The sequence below is a fragment of the Helicoverpa armigera genome, chromosome 5 (assembly GCF_030705265.1).
Source record: "Helicoverpa armigera isolate CAAS_96S chromosome 5, ASM3070526v1, whole genome shotgun sequence".
In the NCBI taxonomy this organism is placed as follows: Eukaryota; Metazoa; Arthropoda; class Insecta; order Lepidoptera; family Noctuidae; genus Helicoverpa; species Helicoverpa armigera.
Genome location: NC_087124.1, coordinates 2,627,451 through 2,651,352, shown reverse-complemented (window position 1 = coordinate 2,651,352; position 23,902 = coordinate 2,627,451). Strand labels below are relative to the sequence as shown.

General features: G+C 36.1%; 3 protein-coding genes across 3 annotated transcripts in view; 1 reads left to right on the top strand and 2 right to left on the bottom strand.

Moving 5' to 3' along the window:
- Positions 1 to 595: 595 nt before the first annotated feature.
- On the top strand, positions 596 to 12,197 carry LOC110376573 (dolichyl-diphosphooligosaccharide--protein glycosyltransferase subunit STT3A). Its single transcript, XM_064034804.1, has 13 exons — positions 596 to 844; positions 1,270 to 1,437; positions 2,700 to 2,860; positions 3,258 to 3,455; positions 4,645 to 4,836; positions 5,790 to 5,943; positions 6,448 to 6,525; positions 6,886 to 7,046; positions 7,600 to 7,764; positions 8,167 to 8,355; positions 8,726 to 8,945; positions 9,402 to 9,590; positions 9,998 to 12,197. Exons 1-13 carry the CDS (start codon positions 742 to 744, stop codon positions 10,141 to 10,143), a joined length of 2,124 nt encoding a protein of 707 aa, XP_063890874.1. The 5' UTR covers positions 596 to 741; the 3' UTR covers positions 10,144 to 12,197.
- Positions 12,198 to 12,402: 205 nt separating this feature from the next.
- Positions 12,403 to 15,909, bottom strand: LOC110376584 (uncharacterized). The gene is made up of 7 exons (XM_049842114.2): positions 15,753 to 15,909; positions 15,345 to 15,511; positions 14,817 to 14,994; positions 14,292 to 14,449; positions 13,559 to 13,733; positions 13,119 to 13,243; positions 12,403 to 12,589 (listed from the first exon to the last, which is right to left on the bottom strand). Exons 1-7 carry the CDS (start codon positions 15,799 to 15,801, stop codon positions 12,461 to 12,463), a joined length of 981 nt encoding a protein of 326 aa, XP_049698071.2. The 5' UTR covers positions 15,802 to 15,909; the 3' UTR covers positions 12,403 to 12,460.
- Positions 15,910 to 16,519: 610 nt separating this feature from the next.
- The window catches only part of LOC110376593 (exonuclease 3'-5' domain-containing protein 2), a 31,869-nt gene continuing 24,486 nt past the window's right edge, over positions 16,520 to 23,902 (bottom strand). The window contains exons 2-11 of the mRNA XM_064034823.1: positions 23,346 to 23,714; positions 22,913 to 23,069; positions 21,416 to 21,616; positions 20,441 to 20,682; positions 19,619 to 19,771; positions 18,986 to 19,188; positions 18,485 to 18,659; positions 17,952 to 18,107; positions 17,457 to 17,621; positions 16,520 to 16,914 (exon numbers count right to left, since the gene is read on the bottom strand). Of these exons, the coding sequence (XP_063890893.1) occupies positions 16,842 to 16,914; positions 17,457 to 17,621; positions 17,952 to 18,107; positions 18,485 to 18,659; positions 18,986 to 19,188; positions 19,619 to 19,771; positions 20,441 to 20,682; positions 21,416 to 21,616; positions 22,913 to 23,069; positions 23,346 to 23,533 (1,713 nt within the window). The 5' untranslated portion in view covers positions 23,534 to 23,714 and the 3' untranslated portion in view covers positions 16,520 to 16,841. The remainder of the gene's footprint in view (positions 16,915 to 17,456; positions 17,622 to 17,951; positions 18,108 to 18,484; positions 18,660 to 18,985; positions 19,189 to 19,618; positions 19,772 to 20,440; positions 20,683 to 21,415; positions 21,617 to 22,912; positions 23,070 to 23,345; positions 23,715 to 23,902) is intronic.

Sequence of the window (23,902 nt, the reverse complement as noted above, 5' to 3'; positions counted from 1 at the left end):
TACGTATGACGTCTGACATTTAATTACGTAGAGCTGCACCCGCAGTATATTTTGAGGTGTCGATAATTTTGACACTCATTTTGAGATTTTGGGTACAAATTAACGCCAATGATGATCGTATTATATTACATACAACGTATCTGCGAATAGCCTAAAGATATTAAGTTCACGTATGGAGTCAAAGAACAATGTTGTAGCAGTATTTTTTTTCTTTTTTTCTACGATTTCGATTTTATTTCGAAGGTCAATATATCTTGTCACTAAAACACATATTAAAAGAAAAAGAGCTAAAATTGAAAGAGTTTTAGTACTCCGGCATTCTACTATGCAAGGAAATCGATATGGCAATAATTTTTTATCGATACATGGTTTTCTCTATTCCTGACAGCAGGCGCGCAAGCAGTTTTGTTTTTAATGATCGCCATTTACTTAATAATATTACTGAAACGTTTAAGCAGGAAATAAAATGCATAATTATTTAAGTCATTATTTCTAAATATTCTGAATAATACTTGCAAACCACTATCCGACTATATAGCATTGTAAAAATGCTATTCTTTAAAGTCTTTTTACTATGGCAACAAATTATGCCACGCCGCTCATGATCTGTCAATTCGCGTCGCCGAAAAACCAAAAGGGATAGGTTGCCGGCGAAATATTTCTATTATATTATTTTATTAATATATTTACAGTGCTATTTATGTGAAATAATATAAAAGAGGGAAATATCACAAACCCAAAATGACGGTGGAGGTGCAAGCTAAGACGAGGCTCCCGCAGCTATCGTCTGACAAACAACTAACATTTATAAAATTAGCTGTTTTATCAATGGCAGCAATATTATGTGAGTAATTCTGGGAGTTAATAAGCATTAATATTAGTTTTAGAGTCAGACCATAGCATGTCTTTTCGATAAAACATGAATTAGATCGATTTTTGTTATGACTTACGTGGTCATATTGTGATAAGCAATGGCGATAAATGTGCTGATTCAATGAAAACATAAAACGTAACTTGTTATATTTGTATCGGATAACAGTAATACCATGTGTTTACAGCTGTAAAACACTAGAAGTTAAAGTTATAACAGTGTTACGTTATGTAAATTGTAATAAACCGGCACCTGTACCATGTTTACGACGAGTGCATTTTAACTCTCGAATAACCGATAGGTTGTAAGCCCCGCAGTTTTCAAAATACTTATTAAAGTGTCCCATATTCATTGAAGAATACATAATACTTTTTTTTTTTAATTCATTGCATTTTCAGCGTTTGGCACGCGTCTGTTTTCCGTGCTTCGCTTCGAGAGCGTGATCCACGAGTTTGATCCTTACTTCAACTACAGAACCACTAGATACCTCACTGAGGAAGGGTTCTATAACTTCCATAACTGGTTTGACGATAGAGCATGGTATCCTCTGGGACGTATCATTGGTGGTAAGTGCTAAATTGTTATGTTTTGTAAGTTAGGAGCATTCTATTGTATGAGGAAAATTATAATCTGTGGAGCTTGATATGGGCATTAGTTGTCATAACTGAATAGCACAGCTACATTCTTAGTGTTTACTCTTTTTTTTTCAAAACTGTTGTTATTATGTGGTCTACAACAGTTATACTGTATTATATATTTTAATGGTAGAAGCTCGTTGTTAGCAAGTTCGAAATACATTAAGTTAATAAAATTGACATTTGCCTGTAAGCTTTCTAAGAATAAATAAATAAAAGACAGATGTATGGGTAAAGTTTTATATTGATACATTGCCTTGTCGCTACTCAGAAAGTGAAGCCTACAAACCTACATATGTATTTCCAAGTTGCATCTTTATACCTGTACTAAAGATAAAACTAGTACAAGCTATATAATTTTACAACCCTCATATACATTATTATTTATTTATTTATTTATTTATTGCAAAAATGTATACAGTTACAGAAATACATCCTTATCCTAGGTATACATTACCCTGTTAGGGCGCAGCAAATTAACTTAAAACTATCTCAACACAACATATATATACTGTTTAATTCTTCTTACATCTAAAAGGACAATAATTATAGTTATTTATTTACATTACAATTGTGACTTAATAATTAAATACATACATAAATATGTATATATATATATTACATTTGTGTATAATAAGTTAACATTGTTATTAATTTCTTAATTATTATATCGACTATTTATTGCACAGTGTCTATAGGAACAATATAATACTGTTTCGTTGTTTTATTAATTATACTATTTATCACTTTAAGTCTCTATCTTCTAGGTATTCCTGTACACTATAGTAGCATTTTTTAATCAGTAATAACTTAAGTCTAGCTTTGAATATACCTAAGGTTTCGGTGGAACGGATACTTTCAGGTAACTTATTATAAATTTGAATGCTTCGGTATTCTGGGCTATTTTTAAACATTTGTAATCTAGGTATAGGTAAAATTAATTTATTTTTGCGTCGCTCGTTTTTTTCGAAGTTGAACATTTTTATATTTTTCTTAACAAAAATGGCTATTTCTAATATATATATTGATGGCAATGTTAGTATTTTATTGTTTATTAACTATTAACAGAACAGAAACATATTTCTGTCTTTTGTTGAAAGAAGGCCCAATCAAAATTCAGACTGGAAAACTGCAAGCACTAGGTATAATCTACATTCAAACCTCTCCAGCCTAAATCCATGTTCCATTTCCAGGTACCATCTACCCAGGGTTGATGGTGACGTCAGCCACCCTGTACAATGTGATGCAGTTCCTCAACATCACTATAGACATCAGGAATGTGTGCGTCTTCCTCGCTCCGTTCTTCTCCTCACTCACTACTATTGTCACTTACCTGCTGACTAAGGAGTTGAAGGTATGTTCTTTCTTCAAATTAGGTCTAGTCTTGGAATTCGGAAAATCTGGTGACACTGTTTACTGAGATACAAAATTATTTTTTGGAATTGATGAGTATAATTAAAAAAACTGCATCCAAATACAGTGGTCCTTTGAGAATGTCCTTACAACTTTCTCGCTAACTATAAGTATGTTGTTTTGCTCAACTAATATTGTTCCACTTCTGGGCAAAAGTCTCTCTCATAGCCTTCCATCCCTTTTGTAAGCTTTTTGTGGCCAGTTCATGAGACTCTGAACCCAAGATATCTATCTATATTTATAAATTCCTAAAAAAGGTCATTGTTGGTACTCTCGTTCAACCAATTTCTACTCCAGTGCTACTAAAAAACTACATGTATGTACTCGTTATTTCACAGGATGAAGGTGCAGGTCTAGTAGCAGCGGCCATGATAGCCATCGTGCCCGGCTACATCAGTCGTTCAGTAGCTGGGAGCTACGACAACGAAGGCATTGCCATCTTCTGCATGCTGCTCACTTACTACTTCTGGATCAAAGCGGTTAACACCGGTACCATCCTGTGGGCTACTATGACTGCGCTCGCTTATTTCTACATGGTGAGCTATTTATTAAATAAATCTATGATTGTTCATAAGAGTATTTTCCTGCCGTTGCAATGCTTCGATTTTGTCAAGTAAGCTAGTATTATTGTGATTTTCACCATCATAGATCATGAAATAAAATAAAAATACAGTGTTGATAAACATATTGCTAAAGAAATTTTAAATCAGTGCTCTAAAGAAACACTACGGCTGCCTTTACCAAACAATAGCCAGCCGTAAAATTGCCGCCCATCCAATCGGCGATTTGACAACTGTAAATAATTTGCTTATCGTTATGGTTAAATGGTGCAACCCACTGCAAGAAGTTTAAAATAATACAGGCGGGCGAAATCGCGACGATATAGTAGCTAGTATTTATCAGTCAAGCTAAGTTACACCCAATTTCATGGTGACTTAAAAAAATATAAATAAAACCTTCACGATTGTATTGAAATAAATCAGTTAATGTATTTACAGGATTATCGATAAAATTGATTACTTCAGCAATAAATAATCATTGATAATTTCTGATTGGTTTATTATACTTGGAATAATAAAAGATTTCTGTGCCACTAACAGAAGTTTTAAAAACCAATCATAGAGCATATAGATGACAGTTTCACACTAATAAGTTTGATTTCTGAACTTTTTGGTTTTTGCTCTGTCGTACAAGTATATGAATACTTTTTATTGCTTTCCTTATCAGTCCATATGTGCCTTATGTGCACATAAAAATTAATCTATAATAGCTTTAGCAGTAAAAGAAGTTACTTTTTTAGCAATTTGTTTTAGTAAATTAAGCTGTTGCTATAGAGAACCTAAAAGACTTTATGCTTCTTGTTTTAATTAAAGGCATATCTGCTTCCAATACCTAGTAGACAGCATTGCTGATACACAGACTTTACAGGAACTCAAAAAGAAGAGACCTAGTGTATATCGGTTTCTTAATTAATCATTTGCTTGTTCAAGGCGGATTAGCCATTTTAGTTTAAACCCAGGTCCTCACATTGAAAAGTAACATGGGATAGTTCTAGATAAAATGAGTGGCAATGTATATACCTCCTAAAACATGTCTTCTACGCAACTTCCCGTTGTTCCGTGTGTTTGATTGGCAATAACTGTACTAGCCTGACATCAAACCTTACCCATTCATGTGCACCCTGATATCAAAAATCCAGTCAATTCAATATATTATATTCCACAGGTCTCATCATGGGGAGGCTACGTGTTCCTGATAAACCTGATCCCTCTGCACGTGCTAGCTCTCATGTTGCTCGGCCGGTTCTCTGCTCGAGTGTACGTGGCATACAGCACGTTGTACTGTGTGGGCACTATACTGTCTATGCAGATCTCTTTTGTTGGGTTCCAGCCGGTACAGAGCTCGGAGCATATGCTGGTGAGTAAGAGATGATATTGTATAAGTTGAATAGTTGCTTATTTCGACTGTTAATCTCGGAATGGTAAGTGCGATTAGAGTATTTGAAGGCAGTTTATAGCTCTAAAACTTAGGAGCATTGTGGATTTGTTTGAAGTTTGTCACAAAATGCTAGTATTAAATGAATGTAAGGATGCTTAAATTTTCTGTAGTGTCTATTAAGTAAAACAACGAAAATATTAATGTAACAATTATTTCAGAAATTAAAATACACCCAAAACACTTGTAGCAAACATCAACATTTAAATTCCAAGGTTACCTATAAAGTAGTTTACACAGTGGTTTAAGGTAGAATTCCGTGGATAGCGGCTACGACAGCCGCGCGCGGCTTACAACAGTCGTCGGCCGCGCGCGACAATAGTCAACATATGAAAATGTATGGCGCCGCTGCCGAGGTCCGCGACAGTGGCGCGCGGACGACGAATTTCGTAAGCCGCGCGCGGCCGTATGCATCTCAACATGGTCTAGCGCTTAATAACATCTATAGAATTTTTGTAAAACCAGAATTGAATTGTTTTTTATTTAGTCGGCAAAACTTCCTTTTGTTTTCATTACAATTCAAATGCTTTTGAATCAGTATTTGGTAGTATCCTTCATCATTTCTACTTTTTAAAGATGGGTAGATTGGTAATCTATTTTCATAATACAGCCACAGCAACACGTCATCCTCTTCTTCTTCAAGGATATCAATTAGCACTTCGACTAGAGGGAACGGACGAACAAAATCTACTAATTTCAACACAATGCCGCGCGCGGCTTACGAAATTCGTCGGCCGCGCGCGACTGTCGCGAGCCTCGGCAGCGGTGCCTTAGTCTCGGAAGTAAAAATATCCTTCCCTAATTTATTTCATTTTACATAAAAGTGTCACTTTTCTCCAATAATATTAAATTATCTTTTTATTATTTCTCCCCAGGCGTTAGGAACATTCGGTCTCTGCCAGCTGTATGCCTTCACTCAGTACTTGCGTGAACACCTGTCTCCTGCCAACTTCGAGCTCCTCTTCAAAGCACTCCTCACTACGTTGCTGGCTACCTTGGGAACAGCTCTCGTCGCCCTTACACTTACTGGTAAGATAAAACTGTACTGATAAATATCTAGAGATATCTCTAGATATTTATCAGTCCTTTGAAATTATTATAAAGATCTTTATAAATTATTATAAAGATCTCTAGATCTATTGAACTGGATTGGAAATTCTTTTGTTTTATATACTTTATGTGATAAGTAAATCTCTGGGAAGCCGATGAACTACAGAGATCAGCTAGTTAAATATATTCAAATGTTCGAAATGTACGATCAAATACTATGGCGCATGCGCAAGGTGTTAATGAGTAAACTTCGGAGAAGCAAAATTATTCGATGAGAATTGTATAGGTATTTTGTTGTGATAACATTGATTAGGTTAGTTTGGTTTTAAACCGACTTTTATTGTTATCATATACTTCGTAATTTCGTTTTATGTTTGATTTAAATGAAGTTATTACACGAGCGTCATGCACGCTTGCTGTCACGATAATCGTGTCGCTATTACCATTACATTATTGTCATTTACGATTTTTTTATTGCCACAGGTAAAATCTCGCCATGGACTGGTCGTTTCTACTCCCTGCTGGACCCCTCGTATGCCAAGAACCACATCCCCATCATTGGTAAGGGAATACACTGGAAGTATCTAGAAATAGAATAGACGGCTGGCAGGAGCTGGATGCGAGAAGCCGAAAATCGATCTCAGTGGCGTGCACTTGGAGAGGCCTATGTCCAGCAGTGGACTGCGATAGGCTGACGATGATGATGATCTAGAAATATAATTTGAATAATTGCCATCCCAGTCTATCAGAAAAAAAAAAACAGTTCTAGGACAACATAGTCTATCGTTCAAAATACAACCTTATATTCATGCACTTTACTTTCAAATCCTTGTCATATAATTTTACCTTCACTCTAAGTCTACATACAGCTGTACAAATTGCAACCTTACACCCCCTAACATAAGCTCTATATCCCCACAGCATCGGTCTCCGAGCATCAGCCCACATCATGGTCGTCGTTCTACTTCGACTTACAAGTGTTGGTGTTCCTGTTTCCTGCTGGCTTGTACTTCTGCTTCAGCAAGTTGACTGATGCCAATATATTTATTATCTTGTATGGTGTGCTGAGTATTTATTTTGCGGTGAGTAACTACCTTATCGAGATTATTTTTACTACTGTTTGAGGTAAAGGAAGGATATGTAGGAACTTTATTACATAGGACATTTTAAATTAGTGAAGACTAGACTTTATTTACATTACACTTTAAGTTGCTATCGTAAAAATTTGGTAAGTAACTTCCGTAAATTGTAAGAAATTACGGAAAGCGTCTTACGAAGACGTTTTACATTTGTAAAATCGCAATTGGAATACCAAAACTTATGAGTGTAAAGATTCGTCCATTGATTACTAAAACGTTGATGAAAGGAGATTTCAATTTCCAAGAAAAACAACTAATATTATTATTTCATATGAACTGATTCTGCAATAATAGCCTTTTTTACTTTTTTTTTTGAAGTCTTGTCTCAAAAACATGATGACAAAAGAAACCTTGATCGCGTCGAGTCAACGTCGAGTGCGAATTCCGTAGACTCCGCCACCATGATCTTTACACTTTGATCGCTGATACTCCCCCCTCCCACCAGTTCCCCTTCATCATCACCAGCATATCTTGACCTTCTTGGTGACCGTTCCAGGGTGTGATGGTCCGTTTAATGCTGGTGTTGGCTCCGGTCATGTGTATCGTGTCTGGAGTAGCTGCCTCCAGTCTTCTGAGCTTGCATGTCAAGGATATTGAGCCGAAGGTCGAGAAACACGAGAAGAAGAAGAAGCATGAGAATAATTTGGTGTTTAGGTCTGAGGTATGTATTTACTTGTGTTTTACATTACGATGAGCAAAATGGTATTGTAAATCTGAGAATATTTTATGAGAGAAAATCTATACTAATATGTTTAAAGGAAATATTTGTTTGTTTTTCTCTATCAAATATGCTACGGATCTACTGAACTAATTTGAATAATTTTTTCACTGCTAGGAATCGACATTATTTGCTTTGAATTTGGACTGTATGATCCAGGAACGGGAAAAAAATTGCCTGGTATGCGGGTGAAACGGCGGGGAAACAGCTAGTCATAAATAATGTTAATGTCTGCATGCTGAATAGTAAAATGTGGCCGAGTTTTTAATATTTTAAAAACTCTCAATTACCTATTTGCAAAATAAAATTGGGTGTGTTTTTACTTACTTTCCTACATGATCCCAGGTCGGTTTCCTGTTCGTGACAGTCCTCGGCTGTTTACTCGTGTCGTACGTGTTCCACTGCACGTGGGTGACGTCGGAGGCGTACTCGTCGCCGTCGATCGTGCTGTCGGCGCGGGCGCACGACGGCGCCAGGATCATCTTCGACGACTTCCGCGAGGCATACACCTGGCTCAAGATGAATACTCCTGAGGTTTGTGCTATGTTGGTCTTCTTGACAGCAATAATACGAAGGAGGTGGTGCGAACGTTTTTGGTAGTGGTTTTTTCTTGACGCTCAAAAAGTGATTTCGGTCTAGTTTGATGAATCATTTTGTTTTCGTAGAAGTAGGTTGAGATTGAATGTTTTGTTTGAAAAAGTTCCAGGGTTGCGAAGAAGGAATCATGTAATAATTTCCCATCCCTAAAACAGTCCTATAAAAAATAGAATGTATACTTTTTACCTCCCAACTATAAGAAAAAATGTGTTCGGTATACTAATCGAAATCATTGCTAATATAAATTGTTTAGCATTTTTTATTACTGAATAACCTTTGAAGATTTAAAGAATGAACCTCTTTTCAGGACTCAAAAGTAATGTCATGGTGGGATTACGGCTACCAGATAACGGCCATGGCGAACAGAACGGTCATAGTGGACAATAATACGTGGAACAACACACACATCTCCCGCGTGGGCCAGGCCATGGCCTCGACCGAGGACAAGGCCTATGAGATCATGCGGGAGCTGGATGTGGACTATGTGCTGGTTATATTCGGAGGCCTTGTTGGATACTCTTCTGATGGTAAGTGTCATGTCTCTATAAACTACATGTAATTATGTCTTCCTAACTTGTTGTCACCCATGGTGGCTGTTCTCATATAAGGAGATCAGCCAACTGCGCAGTACAGGAACACTCTCATAAAGTTCGGAAACTTCGATTTGAGAAATTCTTTCACGATATGAAAGTTACATTAACCTCTGGTGACAGGCTGTAGTTTATTACCCGGGTATGGGAAGTAGTTTTTTACGGCGGGATGCGAGCCAATTTGCAACAAGCGTATAAACTTATTTTTGGTGCGCTATCATACCTATATATATGTTGTTGAGGACTTAGCTACCGCAAGCTCAAAAATGTGGTTATTATAGGCACCGGGACATATAATACCAAACATCCCACGCAAAAAGATGCAACGTGTATACTTATAGGATAAATCTATATTTATATACTGTACACTATGAAATAAACCCTTACTTGCAGACATCAACAAGTTCCTGTGGATGGTCCGCATCGGCGGCAGCACGGAGCGCGGCCGGCACATCCGCGAGGCGGACTACTACACCGGCGCCGGCGAGTTCCGCGTCGACGCCGACGGCTCCAGCACGCTGCTCAACTGCCTCATGTACAAGATGAGCTACTACAAGTTCGGACTTGTTTATACTGAAGGAGGTATGTACTAATAACTTGCTAAAATTATCATTACAGTACTTGGAAACTCATAGTAAAAAAATGGCAGCTCTAAACAGCGCCTGAGTAGCTTCACAGAACAACTTTACGGTATCATTGGTGGTGGTCATGTTACAATTCAAATTTTTCACACAATGTCGAGTAATGCATTTTATGTTTGCAATCATATTATTTAACGGTGACATATAACAACTATTTTTGGTTCAATCGTAGCTGCTAAAGACCCAGTTAACTCTTACGATAACCAAACTATACCCAGCTGCATACTTATAGCCCATTGGTGAAATCTGCAATTTCACAACTTCAAATGATTTGGTTATCATTATATGTAGTTAAATAGTGCAATTCTCCTTTAGAGTTTAATAAATTAGTCAACTTTTTATTTCTAGGTCGACCACCCGGCTTCGACCGCGTCCGAGGCGCCGAAATCGGCAACAAAGACTTCAATTTAGACGTACTTGAGGAAGCCTACACCACAGAGCACTGGCTAGTTCGCATCTACAAGGTGAAGCCGCTGCCCAACCGCGGCGTCTGAAGTCCGGAAGTCGCCGGCCACACCGGTAAATATCTATCAAGTTTATATTGGTACAGAAAGCTGTATTTCCATAAAATCGTGGACCATTTGCAACAGTGACTCTTGTGGCAACGAATGTACGTCTAATATCAAGTTTGATCGCCATTTAGTGATATTACAAGTCTTAATTTCAAGGAATGTGTTAAAGTATTGTCGATAAATGACTGCAGTGTTCTTGTGAATATTATGAACATAAGTTCTTAGCAGTTAATAATATGAGCACATTAAAATATTCTACTTTAGAATAGTGAATATTATATTACCAGTTTCAGCATTTGTAACTATAACAGGGATGCTCAACCATAGGTTTAATTAGTAAGCTTCTTAGATTAAGAGCCCCTGGACTTACTTAATCTGAATTAAAAATATAGTACCCACATTCTTGTACATAGAAAACTGTTCCCTTTTACGTGCAAGTAGATGTAGCAATATAAACTTTAGTAATATTTACTGGTACAGCCTGCTATGAAACACAAATAAATGTAAAAATAAGAAAAAGTGATAAATTAATTGGAAAATATTTATATCTATATGCTAAAAGACATGTTGGCTCTTTTTACATTGACTTAGAGCGCGTAACAACGATATGCTGAAGACACAATTGTGGCAGTTAAATCATAACATAACGTTACACCAGTTGGCTAAACTAACATTTCACAAACATTTAATACTAGTTTCATCCTTGCTGTAACTGCTCATATCACCCGGATAATGGATTACAGTTAGACACATCAGGCCACCACTGGCCGCGACCTGTGGGTGACAGTCTACAGTAGACAGTCAGGCCTCGCGACGGTGGCGTAGTGTTGCGAGCACCTCTCATGGAGAGAGTGGAGTTGACTGCGGCCTTTCTAACATCTGGCGGGCCAAGAGTGCAATATCTATGAAAAGTGATCAATAAGGCCAACTTGTATATTCATTTGTATTCTCTATAATATGCATGGTCTATGTTACATTGTCCTGTTAATAAAAGTCACAAGCTAAATATAAGCATATACCTACTCTCTGCATACAATTGTGTCTTCAGCGTGTTCTCGTTAGACTTAACAACGTTTTTATAATTTTATAATAAGCGTGATGGGAATGCAAGAGAAAATGAAAGAAATGTGTGTCAGCCACACTATTACCTGTTACGAGTGCAATCTTGTATGGATGTTAACGTTTTACTAATAAGTGTTTCTTCTCACTGGACTATTTACAAAGCTATAAAATGATCCATTATTCTTAAGCGGAAAAGATATTGCATCGACCCCAAATAAAATTGGGAATAGGTCAGGAGGAAGATTCTTAATATTATAATTTTCTTTAAATAACTATATGAGTAAACATGATGGATTTATTTTGAAAATTATTTCTTATCAATAAAATTGTAATTACTAAAATATATGCTTTTATTTCGATCAAGCCTCTCTTTCAACCTACTATAAGTTATAGTAAGCCAAGGAAGTGTCGTTCACCTCTTATATTTCCTACTTCAAAAGGCTGAACATTATGTATATAAATAGCTCTCAAGTTACATTTTTTTTTTTAATAATGTCACTATTTTGTTTGAAGACTCGATTACGAAAGTTCGAAATAATTCTGACAAATAGCACTTTTTATTTTGTAGAATATAGGCAATATTACGCACTTTCGTAATAGTTTTAGCAGACTTATAGCTTGTAAAATACCAGTTTATTACTTGTCTAGCTTAAGTTACGTTTTTCGTATGAACTACCGATTATTGTGTAAACAGACTGCAGACTGAATTCTGTTTATTGCATAGTTTCCAAATGTATCTAAAGGTAATTATTATAGAGTAGATGTATGTTAAATAGTGGTTAATTCACTTTATATGTCTACCTCTATTTTATGTCTAGATTACGGACAACGCACAAATAGTCATCTGTCACAATATTGTAGTTTAAAATTCACTTGCCTGATCTATATTTGACTTGGATACTAAATTGAATTATGTAAAGGAAATGTTGTATAAATTCTTTTTTATTTTTATTTGAAATAAAGTTTATTGATAATATATGTGTTTTATTTTTACTTGTATTATTAAAATACTATGGTATGTTATAAACTTGATGCAGAAAATAATGAGAGCGCATTATACATCCAAAAATAAATAATGTAATTCCTAGTGAGTTTGCCTTTACAACATAACGGGTACATAATGAACAAATAAATAAAAGCAACCACATTTTAAAATGTATTTTTTTTAAATTAAAGACATCATTATTATTAATTAAACATACATTGGGCCTTACATATAACACAGTTATAGTCACGATCACGCAAGGTCTCCATCGTCGCTATGTTCCGAGCAGTCTTCAGGCAGAAACGTGTCGTCGTTGTTGTAGTCGCGACGCGCGGGACGGAAGCGCCGCCGACGCGGCTGCTGCACCGGACCGCTGCCCACCTGATGATGTATAGTGAACTTAGTACGTGAGGTAAGTTGTACGAAAAGCCGGGGCTGCGAGATTGTTCGAAAGAGTTACCGCGGCCCTGGTAGGTACATAAAAGGCCTACGACGGAACATGGCGGTTTTTAGTCAGTAAGAGTCTGACACTCCCTCACCGCTGCTAACCCACAGCGGGAGGGGTCATTTGATGATTTTTGACGTCGTTAAAAAAAGTTATACGAAAAGACAAACTACTACCCGTACCCGGTTAAAAAGTAGTATGTTCTCACATCTAGTGACTAAGCTAATTTAAATAGGTTCCGCAGTTTTGGCGTGAAAGACAAATAGTTTCGCATTTATAATATTTGTAAAAGAACAAAAGCTAAGGTAGTTATGAAAATGTTGAAAGGAACAAATAAAGAAAATGTGTTGAACTTACAAATGTATCTCAGTCACACATAGAATCTCCTTTTTTTGTCAGTCAGTTAAAAGACGAATTTAGAAAGAGGTTTGAACTGATCAGAATAAAGCTATTACTTAAACTCACCTGTTCAACAAATTTATACGGGCCAGCGCCATCAATAAATGTTTCTCTGAAAGCTTTGTGCAATGGTTTCCTTTTGAATAACGCGCACTGTTCACTTAATACCTCCGCTGCGCCCTCAGGAAGATCTGTTATACGACAACATTATGATTAACCACCACATAAAAAGAAAAATAAACAGAATTTGTCTCTTACGCTTTTACAAAATAAGAAATGAGGTAAGTATAAAGAGGTTGGCAGATCAAGACCTTAGCTGAATTAGCTTACTAAGCATGTATAGCTGATGCAATTTTCCATACTTGTGGGCAGACCACACAAATAACGAAAGGTTAGCTCTTGGTCTGCAACTTCCTGAATGATTGAATTTCAGGGAATCTTAACAGGGTAAATATAACAGCTCTAGGTAAATCTGGTAGATCATAATAATGTTAAGCTTCCCGTACCTATTTCCTTGAAAGAGAACTGCTTGGGCCTTATATCATAGAGCCGGTAGTCCAACATGAGCACCATGTCAAATTGTTCAGCCTCTTCATCCATTTCATTTTGGGCTACAAATGCTATCTCTATGTGCGATCCATCTTGGTATTTGAATAGTTGAGCTTCTATGTTCAGTAATTTCTGTGAACAGATAATAACAGATTAAGTAAGTTGGCAAACCAACATGATAATGATGGTGATGACAAGAACAGTAATTGATTTGATAAGTTGGCGAGTTTAGGTGTGGGTGTGTGAGGAAACTGCTAAAAGGATTTTGTTGCACCTTGCAGTTATATAGCTTATATGTCAAAATTAAATATATAGGCTGGTATATTTCAGAGAGTCAGTAAATATCACACAATCTATCTAAAATTACACACATTACAATTACACATATCGACGGTTAACCACCAAGAACTCCTAACTCAATATGTCATAGTTTTCAGTAGAGGCACAAAAAAGCCACCAAAGTCCGCACTCGTAAAGTTAGTAGATAATTCCATGATTGTAAAAATACCCGAAATATTACGAATTATAAATAGAAGATTTTTCTATTAGATGAGATACAATATTTTTGAATAGAATCCGCGAAAAAACAAATTGGTCAAAATATGTCAGTTAGGAGGTCTTGGTAGTTAACCGTCGATATGTAGAAAGTTCATGTGTTATTGTAATGAGAATGTATCTGTAACATCTTACTTTTAAAGCTTCATACTGCTGCAGTCTATTGTAATAAGCAACAAGAGCCTTTCTGATGGCACCGAGACAGCCAGGCAACATGATATTGTCAAAGTCTTCCATTACTGCATCCAAATTGAAGCCCAGGGGTAGAGATGATTTGGACACTTCATTTACACCTATAAAATACATTGGACAGTTTTACAACGGCTTCTTACGTTCTGTTCTCTGTGGTTCACCTGCATCTTGAAGGAGCTACTTCTACGAACGAGATAAAAAAAATCTCCGGCTATCTATGTCGCAAGTTTCATTAAAACTAGTTTGTTGGTTTGGATATGGAAGCATGATAGTATTTATATTGATGTTGACAAACTTAATTGTTTTATTACATGCGTTTATAGTAGTTTGAGCACTTGACAGTCCATATCTAAGTATCTGATTTCAGATCAGTTCTAAACACTTGAATTATAAATAAATGAAAAACTAAAACCGGAAAAAAAAATTTTAGGGCACTTGTAACAAAAAGTTACAACAAGAATCACTAACCATTTTTAAGCTCTATCCTGAGTCCATGTTTGACCTCATACTCGGAGGGGTGCTGCATATGATAGACGATGCAGCAGTGGTCTTCCAACACGTAAGATTGCACCTCCATGCCTGAGAGCACTGACATGAGCTCCAAGTCTACCTTCAACCTGTCTACTGCATTCGATAGACATATTTTCTGCAAATATGAAAGATTTTTTTACTCGGAGTTTGGGTTCGCATACAGTGCCCAAAGCTATCCCCACTCTACCACCGAGAGCTCATTATCCGTGCCCATAACTATATATATTTGTGATGTACTTGAAAGCAGTTTCCAGAAAATACATGATTGCAATTTGTAATACTGAGGCTCATGGTGTGAAAAATCACAAAGGTATCAGTTATGTTTTGTATTAAGAATGATCATAAACAGGTCTTATTTACATTGGAGTAGCTTATTATCAAGACTGCTTGCTTCCACTATGTACATTCATTGAATTGGCTCACATCCTCTCTTCAATCAATAAAATACATGTGGATTGTAATTACCTGCGGCCTAGTAGTAAAAGTTTCACGCTTTTTCTTGACCGGTGAAGCTTTGTGCCTATAACTGTTGCGTTGTAATTGAAACATTTCATCTTTTTTCTCTTTTAACTGCAGTTCTAGTTGCTCTATTTCTTCCTGTAACTCCTTGCTGTCTTCTGGTAGTTTCGAAGCTAAAATGTAAACACGAAAGTTGAAAACTTTTAAATTAATTGGATTTGTTTTCGAACTATGGTGTTTTTGAGTATTAGGGTCAGTAATGTTGGGCATCCTTTGCTACACTTTGACCGTGTTTTGTAGAGTTTATTTCAGTTACTAATTTTATTTGAGCTTTATTTACCAACGAATAAGGACTTTGATTATTAGCGATTTCTAAATCCATTTAACTGTATTATAAAATCTTAAGTCTCTTACCTCCTTTCCGGAACATCTTCGTAATTTTTAACTGTTTTGTGTGCGACATTGTTCGGGATTTATTAAGAAACACACTTTTAAAAACGTAAACAATAAACAAATCCAACTGATCCACAACGGAATTTTCAAACTTATGACAGTTAGGTTCTGCAAGTTGGCAATACGTGATTGAATGGAATGGAATGAATGAAAAAAATCAGTTTGGATACACAATTAGCATCCCTCTAATGTGTCCGCGTATCCGCCGTATCCGCACAGCCTAATCCTTTTTATGAATATGTATTCTTTTTGACACTGTATCGAAAATGTACAAGTAAATATTTCACTTAACAAGTGGATCTAAAAATAGATTTTATTTCAGAGAATCTGCTTAATCTCGGTCCTTCCAGACATTAGTGAAAATGTTGTAGAGCCGAACAAAATTATATTGTAACGAAAGTTTATTACAAACGATTCCACTCTGATATAGAGAGAACTTCGCCCATCCATCCATAATTGGTTCATTGAAGTGCCGCTCCAACATTCTTGGGTGCATTCAGCAGATTCAAATAAAAAATTGGCGTTCGTGACATTAGTAATCCTTAGGTTCTAGAGGAATACTATATGCGACTTACGATGGTGTTTTACATATGTACATTTATTGTCAGTTAGCTACATAAGCTACTTACGTTACGTGAGCAGAAGTGTAAGGCTGGCCACACAGTGGAAGTATAGAGTTTGTAGGGAATAAGTATCTGGGATGGATAGTCAATCCAGAACAAATAAAATAACTCGTAGGATTTTATTTCCTTATTTGTACAAGAATATCTTCACTTTGTAAATATGTCTTTATAACAGCTATTATAAGTATCTATATTAAACATATCGTTACTTCATGAATGGTGGGAAGAATTTATTTAAAATATTAACTCAATTTAAATGTCTTACGCCTTGAAGAAATAACATTATAATTAGATTGATTCACCAACACATTCGACAGATTTATTGAAAACGAATCATAAACATACAATATCCCAAACAAAAAAATATACGCCCAATTATTGGGCAAATATTTGTAATTATGTTAAACATAATTCGAAGACAAAATATTTACAATGTAGTCAACCCGATGGATTTCAAGTGCTCTTGAGACAAACGTCCTTCATTCCATTTCACACGCAATCTGAAACAAGAAAATATATTTCATGTTATTTTGCAACAATATGTATTTAGATGTCAGCGTCTTTAAACATTTGACATGCGTAATAAAAAGTAGGGTAAAAATAAGAAGAAGATTGCGTAGAAGGCCTGTTAAAATAATAAAGATTGCAGGGTAAGGTTAAGGAGACATGGGGTAACGATTAGGGTATAAATAAGGCGAAGATTTGCAGGGTAAGGTAAAGGAGACATGGGGTAACGATTAGGGTATAAATAAGGCGAAGATTGCTGGGTAAGGTTAAGGAGACCTGGGGAAATGATTAGGGTGAAAATAGAAGATTTCTGGGTTAGATTGGGGAGACCTGGGGTAACGATTAGGATAAAAATAAGGAGAAGGTTGCTGGGTTAGGTTAAGGAGACGTGGGGTAATGATCAGGGTGAAAATAAGATGAAGGTTGCTGGGTTAGATTAAGGAGACGTGGGGTAACGATTAAGGTGAAGAAAAAGTCAAGATTGCTGGTTAAGATTGTGGAGAAGGTTAGTGACATAATAACAACGTTTCCTCACCTCTCTTCATTATGTTTGACGGACCATAATTCGGGCATGTATCGAGGCTTCATGGAGCTCAGGAAATGTTCTCTCCACATCTCTTCGAGGCGGAGCAAACCTTCGTGATTCAGAAAGTAGTCCACGACTTTAGCGCCGTGAGATTCGTATTCTGAATTTTCATACCTAGATAGAAGATTTAAAAGGATTAGTTACAAAATAGTATCGAAGATATGTATAATATGGGCCATTGTTATAATTACAAGAACACAGCTAAAATATTTAAGAAGGATTTTTTTAAACAATTTAAGCTATTTCTAGTATAACATTTAGTTAATCTACCCTAGAATTTGACATTCTTATATCCTCACTACACGGAATATTAAACAAAAATATTGCCTTTAATAGGCAAGTAAAACTGAGAAATATTGTTTCCATAGGTGATTTTTATATTTATGATATGTATAACTGTTAGTGCATCTATATTATTAATAAATAAATAGACAACAAACTTACAAAACAGTAATATTGGAAGCTTCCTCTAGAAGCTCTTCAGTGATCTCGTCTTGTTCAGGATAGTGCTGCAGCAGAATATCTTCCAGTTCCTTGCGTCTAGCTTCCGGCAGCTTGTCACATTGGTGGCGAAGCGCTCGCGCCGCTGACTTGATCTTTCTGTTACGAAATGATTGGATAGTTACTTGATTGAAACTCAATTTAAAAGAGAATCGCAGATTATATTAACTGAATACTTAATTACCTACAGTCTTACCAAGGGGTAACCAGATTGAGGAGGTCAGATAGGTAGTCGCTCCTTGTAAAACACTAGTACCTCCGCATCACTGCCTCACACCTGCATCCGGTTAGAATAGTAGTAAAGTAGGTAGTATAGTTGGGAAAAGGCTCGGGACGTGATGATGACTGAATACTTAATGAACAATACCAAAAAAATCGCCAAAGCAGCAGCAGCAGGCTCGCATTTTTAATAGAATTCTTCAAATGCGGTATCAACCTTATATCAAGAGTTAATACTCCAAAAAAGATTAACTAACTTGCTAACAGCATCCTCTAAGAACTTGCTGCTCCCGTTCCTGACACCAGTAGCGAGTGGTGCATCACACAAGTCGGCGAGGCGGCCGCGCATGGCTAGGTCTCGCATGTTGCTCTGCTGGTGGCAAGTCGTGCATAGTAGGACCACGTCGTGGGATGAATGCTCTTTCATGATCTCTGTGGGGTTGAGTAGGTACTTTGTTATATCGACGGTTTATGTATTTCAGATTGATCCAAAAGGCGAAGAATTTTGTCTTAATATTATGTTTATAGTATAGATTATTGTCGAATAAAAAAACTCATAATCATTTATTGAAACTTGGCTGTTAAAACAGCACTTTCAGGACGTCACAGTTTATATGTTTTTTGCTGGGAAGAAGAAGTGGTGCAACAATTCAACAAACTTCTGAGTGAATCTTATTATTACTGAAACGTATGGCTCAAAAACACATTTCACATTCTCGTAGTAAAAAATATATGTTTATATTACTTATTCAGCTAACCTGGAAACAATTTCCTATACTCTCTAGGCACAACGTTCTTGCGGATATAAGAGTTAGTGCTGCCACAGACGACGCATTTATTCTCCTTCTTCAGTTGGTAGTACCGTCCTACATCGCCCACAGATCGGCCGGCGGGCTCGAATCTTAGGCGCACTGTTAGTGGGTCCTCTTTCATTACATCTGCTAGCTCTTTATTTACGAACCTATAAATAAAAGGTAAATAATATAAAGATAAAGTGCATCGAACATGTTAAATACTGAAATATAGTTAATAGTTTACCAATAGGGTAACGATTAGGAGATTTCTCTGTAGTTCATAAAATCATAAAAACAACCTAAAACTATACGAAGGAGGAATAGCATATTTTTTATTGTACACCAACAGGACAATATAGACTAATACACAACAAATATGAAATAGTATTGGCGCTCTTGTCGGTAAAAAACTATTTCTTACAGAAAATCTTTGGATAGAGTCGACTCGTTAGCTCTACATATTGCCCAACTTTGTTTTGAAACTACGGCACGCACATGAGATGGTGGTGTTTTAACAACTAGACAACGACGACTTTTAAGCCCCCATGTTAGGGTCTTAATAGACATTTGGAGACTGATCTCATAATCAGTACTTACCAATAAGCTTTCTTCTGGTCACAGGTGCACAGCAGTTCGCCATCAGGTGCCTCTAAGTAACAGTTGTTGTACAAAGGCTTGGTGCGCGTAGAGTGGGTGTATCGCTTGCTTAATACCGCGGGTTCTTTTGTTTTACTATGTTTTTCTTTTGACCTATAAATGGTATGAATTTTATGAGGAATACCGTTATTTACTTTACTTCAATTGATATTACATGGGTAGTTTACTTGTAATATATAAGAACTTCTGGGTTGGAAATTTTCACAGTCGCTCAGAATGAAAGAAAGGTAGAAACATTGTAGATGCATTTTTCTCCCAAATACAAAACATAAAATGTGTTGTTGACCTACTTTATCGTAAGCAATAACATTGAAATCGGTCAAGGCAAAACTTTATCACAACAACTTGCAATTTGTATGTATGACTAATCGATCTATTTATACATTAATCTTATTTTACAACTAACAGCTCTCTTGCGTGATATGAAACAGGAAAATGGGTACCTAATCAGAATTTATTTACTACGAGCGAAACTTGCATCACAGTTACGTAACATTTCTCGGGTAAATAACCTTTTTGCTACGGAAATGTTGCAGGTAAAAAAAATAAGGAAGTAAAAATTTAATTTGGAAAACAATGTAAGGGATGCCTATTTTATTTTTAATGTGGTTTATGAGTCACTTTTAAAATTGTTTTTATAAATTTCATGGCTTAAAAGCATTTATTAGTACCTAACAAACTGCTCAGGTAGTATTTAAAAAACAAATACGTGATTGTGATTGAGAAAAAAATGTAATGCTCGCTCATAAAAGGAACACTTACCCATCTTTCAATTTAACAGGCTTCATTTTATAATGGACATCTGCGTACATAGAGCAATAGTCGTCTAGATGTGACCACACACTGGTCCCATTCGTACCAAAGAGCCAGGACAGTACTGTTCGTTTGCTCCCTAGCTGTTCCAGTAACATTGCGAAGATTCTGATAGCTACGTGAGCGTCAATGGCTGCGTATTTCACTTGTCTTTTTGTTAGTTCTTTGGCTTCCCAGTCGCTGCAGCGAATCTAGATGAAAGAAACCATTGATGATATTTAGCCATCTAATTAAAAAAACGTAGTCTAAAAAAGTACCTAAGTTAAAGCCTTTTTAAGTTAAAGCTTTGTAGATATGTACGGCCACTACAAAAGTTTTAAACGACATTGCCCTCATTAACGATGATAAAATAAAAATTTTTTTCGCAGTTTAAAATATATGAGACAGAATTCATTATGAAATATCCCATGCACCTTCACTCAACATGGGAATGAATGAACTTCCGATCTATTTTTATATATTTATGCAGTTTATTGTTATCTTGCGCAACAATATGTATTGTTTGTTCAAGGGACAGCTGTATATTGTTGTTGTTGTGATTGTAAATTAATACCAAGCTTATCTGTTCCTGTGATTCGTACACGTCATTTTAAACTGCATTATCATTTAAAAATAAACTTGTATGTACTTTTAACATTCGTAGAGATATTATTTGGCGATTTAAATCGAACATATCGGTCCGTAGGTACACGTGTCTTACGCTAGCTTGTAACACATACGTCATCATCATATCAGCCAATTGCCGTTCACTGCGGAATGTAGGCCTAAACCTGGATGAGGGCTGCCCAAGACAAGGATAACTGGCGTTCTTTGGGGGAAGCTTACGTTCAACAGTGGACCCATAGTTGTCGTAGCGGGTAGGTATTTTTTAAACAGTGGGTAATTTATAGGTAACACAAACAAAAAAAAAATATTAATCCTTACCCTCCAGCTTTTATCCAACACTGCTCCTAAAAGCGCCGAGGACAATGTGGCTAAACCACCTGCCTCAAAGCCGCCCAGTTCAGCCAGATGCCTAACATCCAAGGTTGACTTCATCATGACAGAGTAATCGAGGCACAGGTACTTTCCGTCGTCGGCGGGCGCTACGCCCACTTTGTAGATAGTCTCGTCCTCTAAAAGGTCCTGGAACAATTACTTTATATGTAGGCCTTGCTAACGAAGGAGGTGCTTTGAACTTTTTGCAGAGTAATTTGTACCTGTAAGTACGCATTAAGAGTCGTTAAGTGAAATGGCTGGTTATCTAGCTAGCCTGTCATTCAAGGTAAAAAAGATGGTCACAAGTTTCGTGTGAAATTGCAGATGAATGAGCAAATACGCAACAAAACTTTCACATTTCAACCAATGAAATGTATTTCTAAAACTGACGTCATATTGCATCATAAATGTAATAAAGGGCGCTTAGTAACGAGTGGTGTGCGAAGGGCACTTCCAGTAAATGATTATTTCGTGAATATTCAAAACTAGTCACTTTCCCGCCGTTTCACCCCCTACGTTCCTCGGGAAGACTGTACCAACAGTGAAATATTTTTTCAAATATGTTCAGTAGTTTTGGAACCTTTGGAGTATGAACAAACAAAAACATATTTCCTCTTTAATGTATTAGTATAGATAATACCTACTCCATTGATTCTCAATCAACAGCATGACTAACGATTTCAGAATGTTACTACATATGTACGTACCTTTAAGGCAAAATAAGGACATTTCATGATGCAACAAAAACACATAGTGGCGGAAACACAGTTATCCTGTTTGGCGCCACCTAAACTTGTTTTATCGCGGGCGTTACTATGACGACAAATTATTTTTTTTTTCGTGTTAATCATATGAGTCAAGTTTTTTATTTTTCCTGTTTTCTGTTGGATAGTCAATTGATGTTGTATGTACTTGTTAGGAAATTGATGAGGCAGGCTTGTGTTCATTGGATGTTGTACGGTTGAGATTTTATTGCAACCTCTTCTGTTGTTTTTTTTTTGCTGTTTTTATTTCTTATGGCTTTGAAATAACAGAAGTATTTTATTTAGTGTGTTGTTTTTATAAAAGCTGTTTAAATGATTTGCAAAATATCTTAATAAAATAATGCGTAATGCAAAAAAATATTGCTACTTAAAAGCATTTTTTTTGTACCAGTTTTTTTTTAATTATTGATTCTTCTTAGGAGGTATTTAGAAGTTTTTAAGTTATTTTTTGGGTCCTAAAATGTTTTTTTTTTATTTCCACCATAAAATTGAAATAAGTAATAAGTTCACTCGCAACTATATAGGTAAATATTGGGCAAAACATTTTTTTGTATCTTTAACTTATTTTATTACCTTAAAATAAATAGGATATCAAAATAAAGAAACAGACACACCACTCACAGTGATTAGGTATTTCATGGAACATCTGGTTAGATGTAACATAAAAAAATAAACTTACTTTTAAAGATGCAGGCAGTGTTTCCATAGCATTCAGTCTGAATAGGCCGCAGTATCCATCATATGAAGACAGTTGGACTAGGGCAACTGGCTGCCTTTTCCCTTTCTCTGTCACCCATTCACAGTCAAACCCTAGAGCTCTATGCTTTTGACATCGCCTGAAAACAGTTTATACTTATTTTTTATAATAATTTAAATATGTAAAGTTTGAAAGCTTAATTATATTAATAAAAATAAACAACTATATACAACTTCAAGAAATATTAAATTCTTATGTCTGCATTGTTTAAATATGAATTTCATACATTTTTTAATTTGCATGCTAAGTGTGAAATGCTAAAATTATGATGATTATAAACAAAGGTAGCTTTCGTTTATGGTATAATGACAAAGTTTACTACAGTTTATATACTTCAAATAAAACTTTATCGTACCTTTTCAACTCAGCCACAACTTGGTCGCAAGTTTGTTCCGTAGTCACAGTATTGATAGTTAAATAATCAAATAACTCTGCCGCATCTCGACGACGCTTCCTTCTTTTGTAAATCAAGTACGAGACAGTACATCCTACAGCCAAAGCAGCTGAGGTTACATACAGTTTATATTTTGTTGAAGTTTGCATTGCGAGTTTCAGTATAAACTAATTCACGTCACTTTAATTACAATGGTAGTAAACAGGTGCTTAACCTTCACAGAATAATGTTATAGACTGAACGCAAATGTTTATTGTGGTTCATATATATAAACACGAGTGTGATTTCTGCCTGACGTTCTATTTTGGGATTGGTTTTGTTTTATTATTGCTGATATTTCCCTTGATTCTCCCATTCCACGTTTGTTTGACATTGCATCGCATATTTTTGACAGTTTGACAGTGACAGTCTGTTATCAATGCGCTGATGTGTCGCAAGTACAGCGGATAATATCGGATACGGCGTCCATGACTTGGCGCCCCTCTACTGCCACAATTTATTTTTAATGGCAACTTCTG

Excerpts from the sequence above, each read along its gene's own strand:
- LOC110376573 (XM_064034804.1), top strand. The coding sequence starts at position 742 with ATGACGGTGGAGGTGCAAGCTAAGACGAGGCTCCCGCAGCTATCGTCT. Across the intron at positions 4,837-5,789 it reads AGAGCTCGGAGCATATGCTG|GCGTTAGGAACATTCGGTCT; the intron begins GTGAGTAAGAGA and ends ATTTCTCCCCAG. Across the intron at positions 7,765-8,166 it reads ATTTGGTGTTTAGGTCTGAG|GTCGGTTTCCTGTTCGTGAC; the intron begins GTATGTATTTAC and ends ACATGATCCCAG.
- LOC110376584 (XM_049842114.2), bottom strand. The coding sequence starts at position 15,801 with ATGTCGCACACAAAACAGTTAAAAATTACGAAGATGTTCCGGAAAGGA. Across the intron at positions 13,244-13,558 it reads GTTCTCTTTCAAGGAAATAG|ATCTTCCTGAGGGCGCAGCG; the intron begins GTACGGGAAGCT and ends GTCGTATAACAG. Across the intron at positions 12,590-13,118 it reads CGTATAAATTTGTTGAACAG|GTGGGCAGCGGTCCGGTGCA; the intron begins GTGAGTTTAAGT and ends ATACATCATCAG.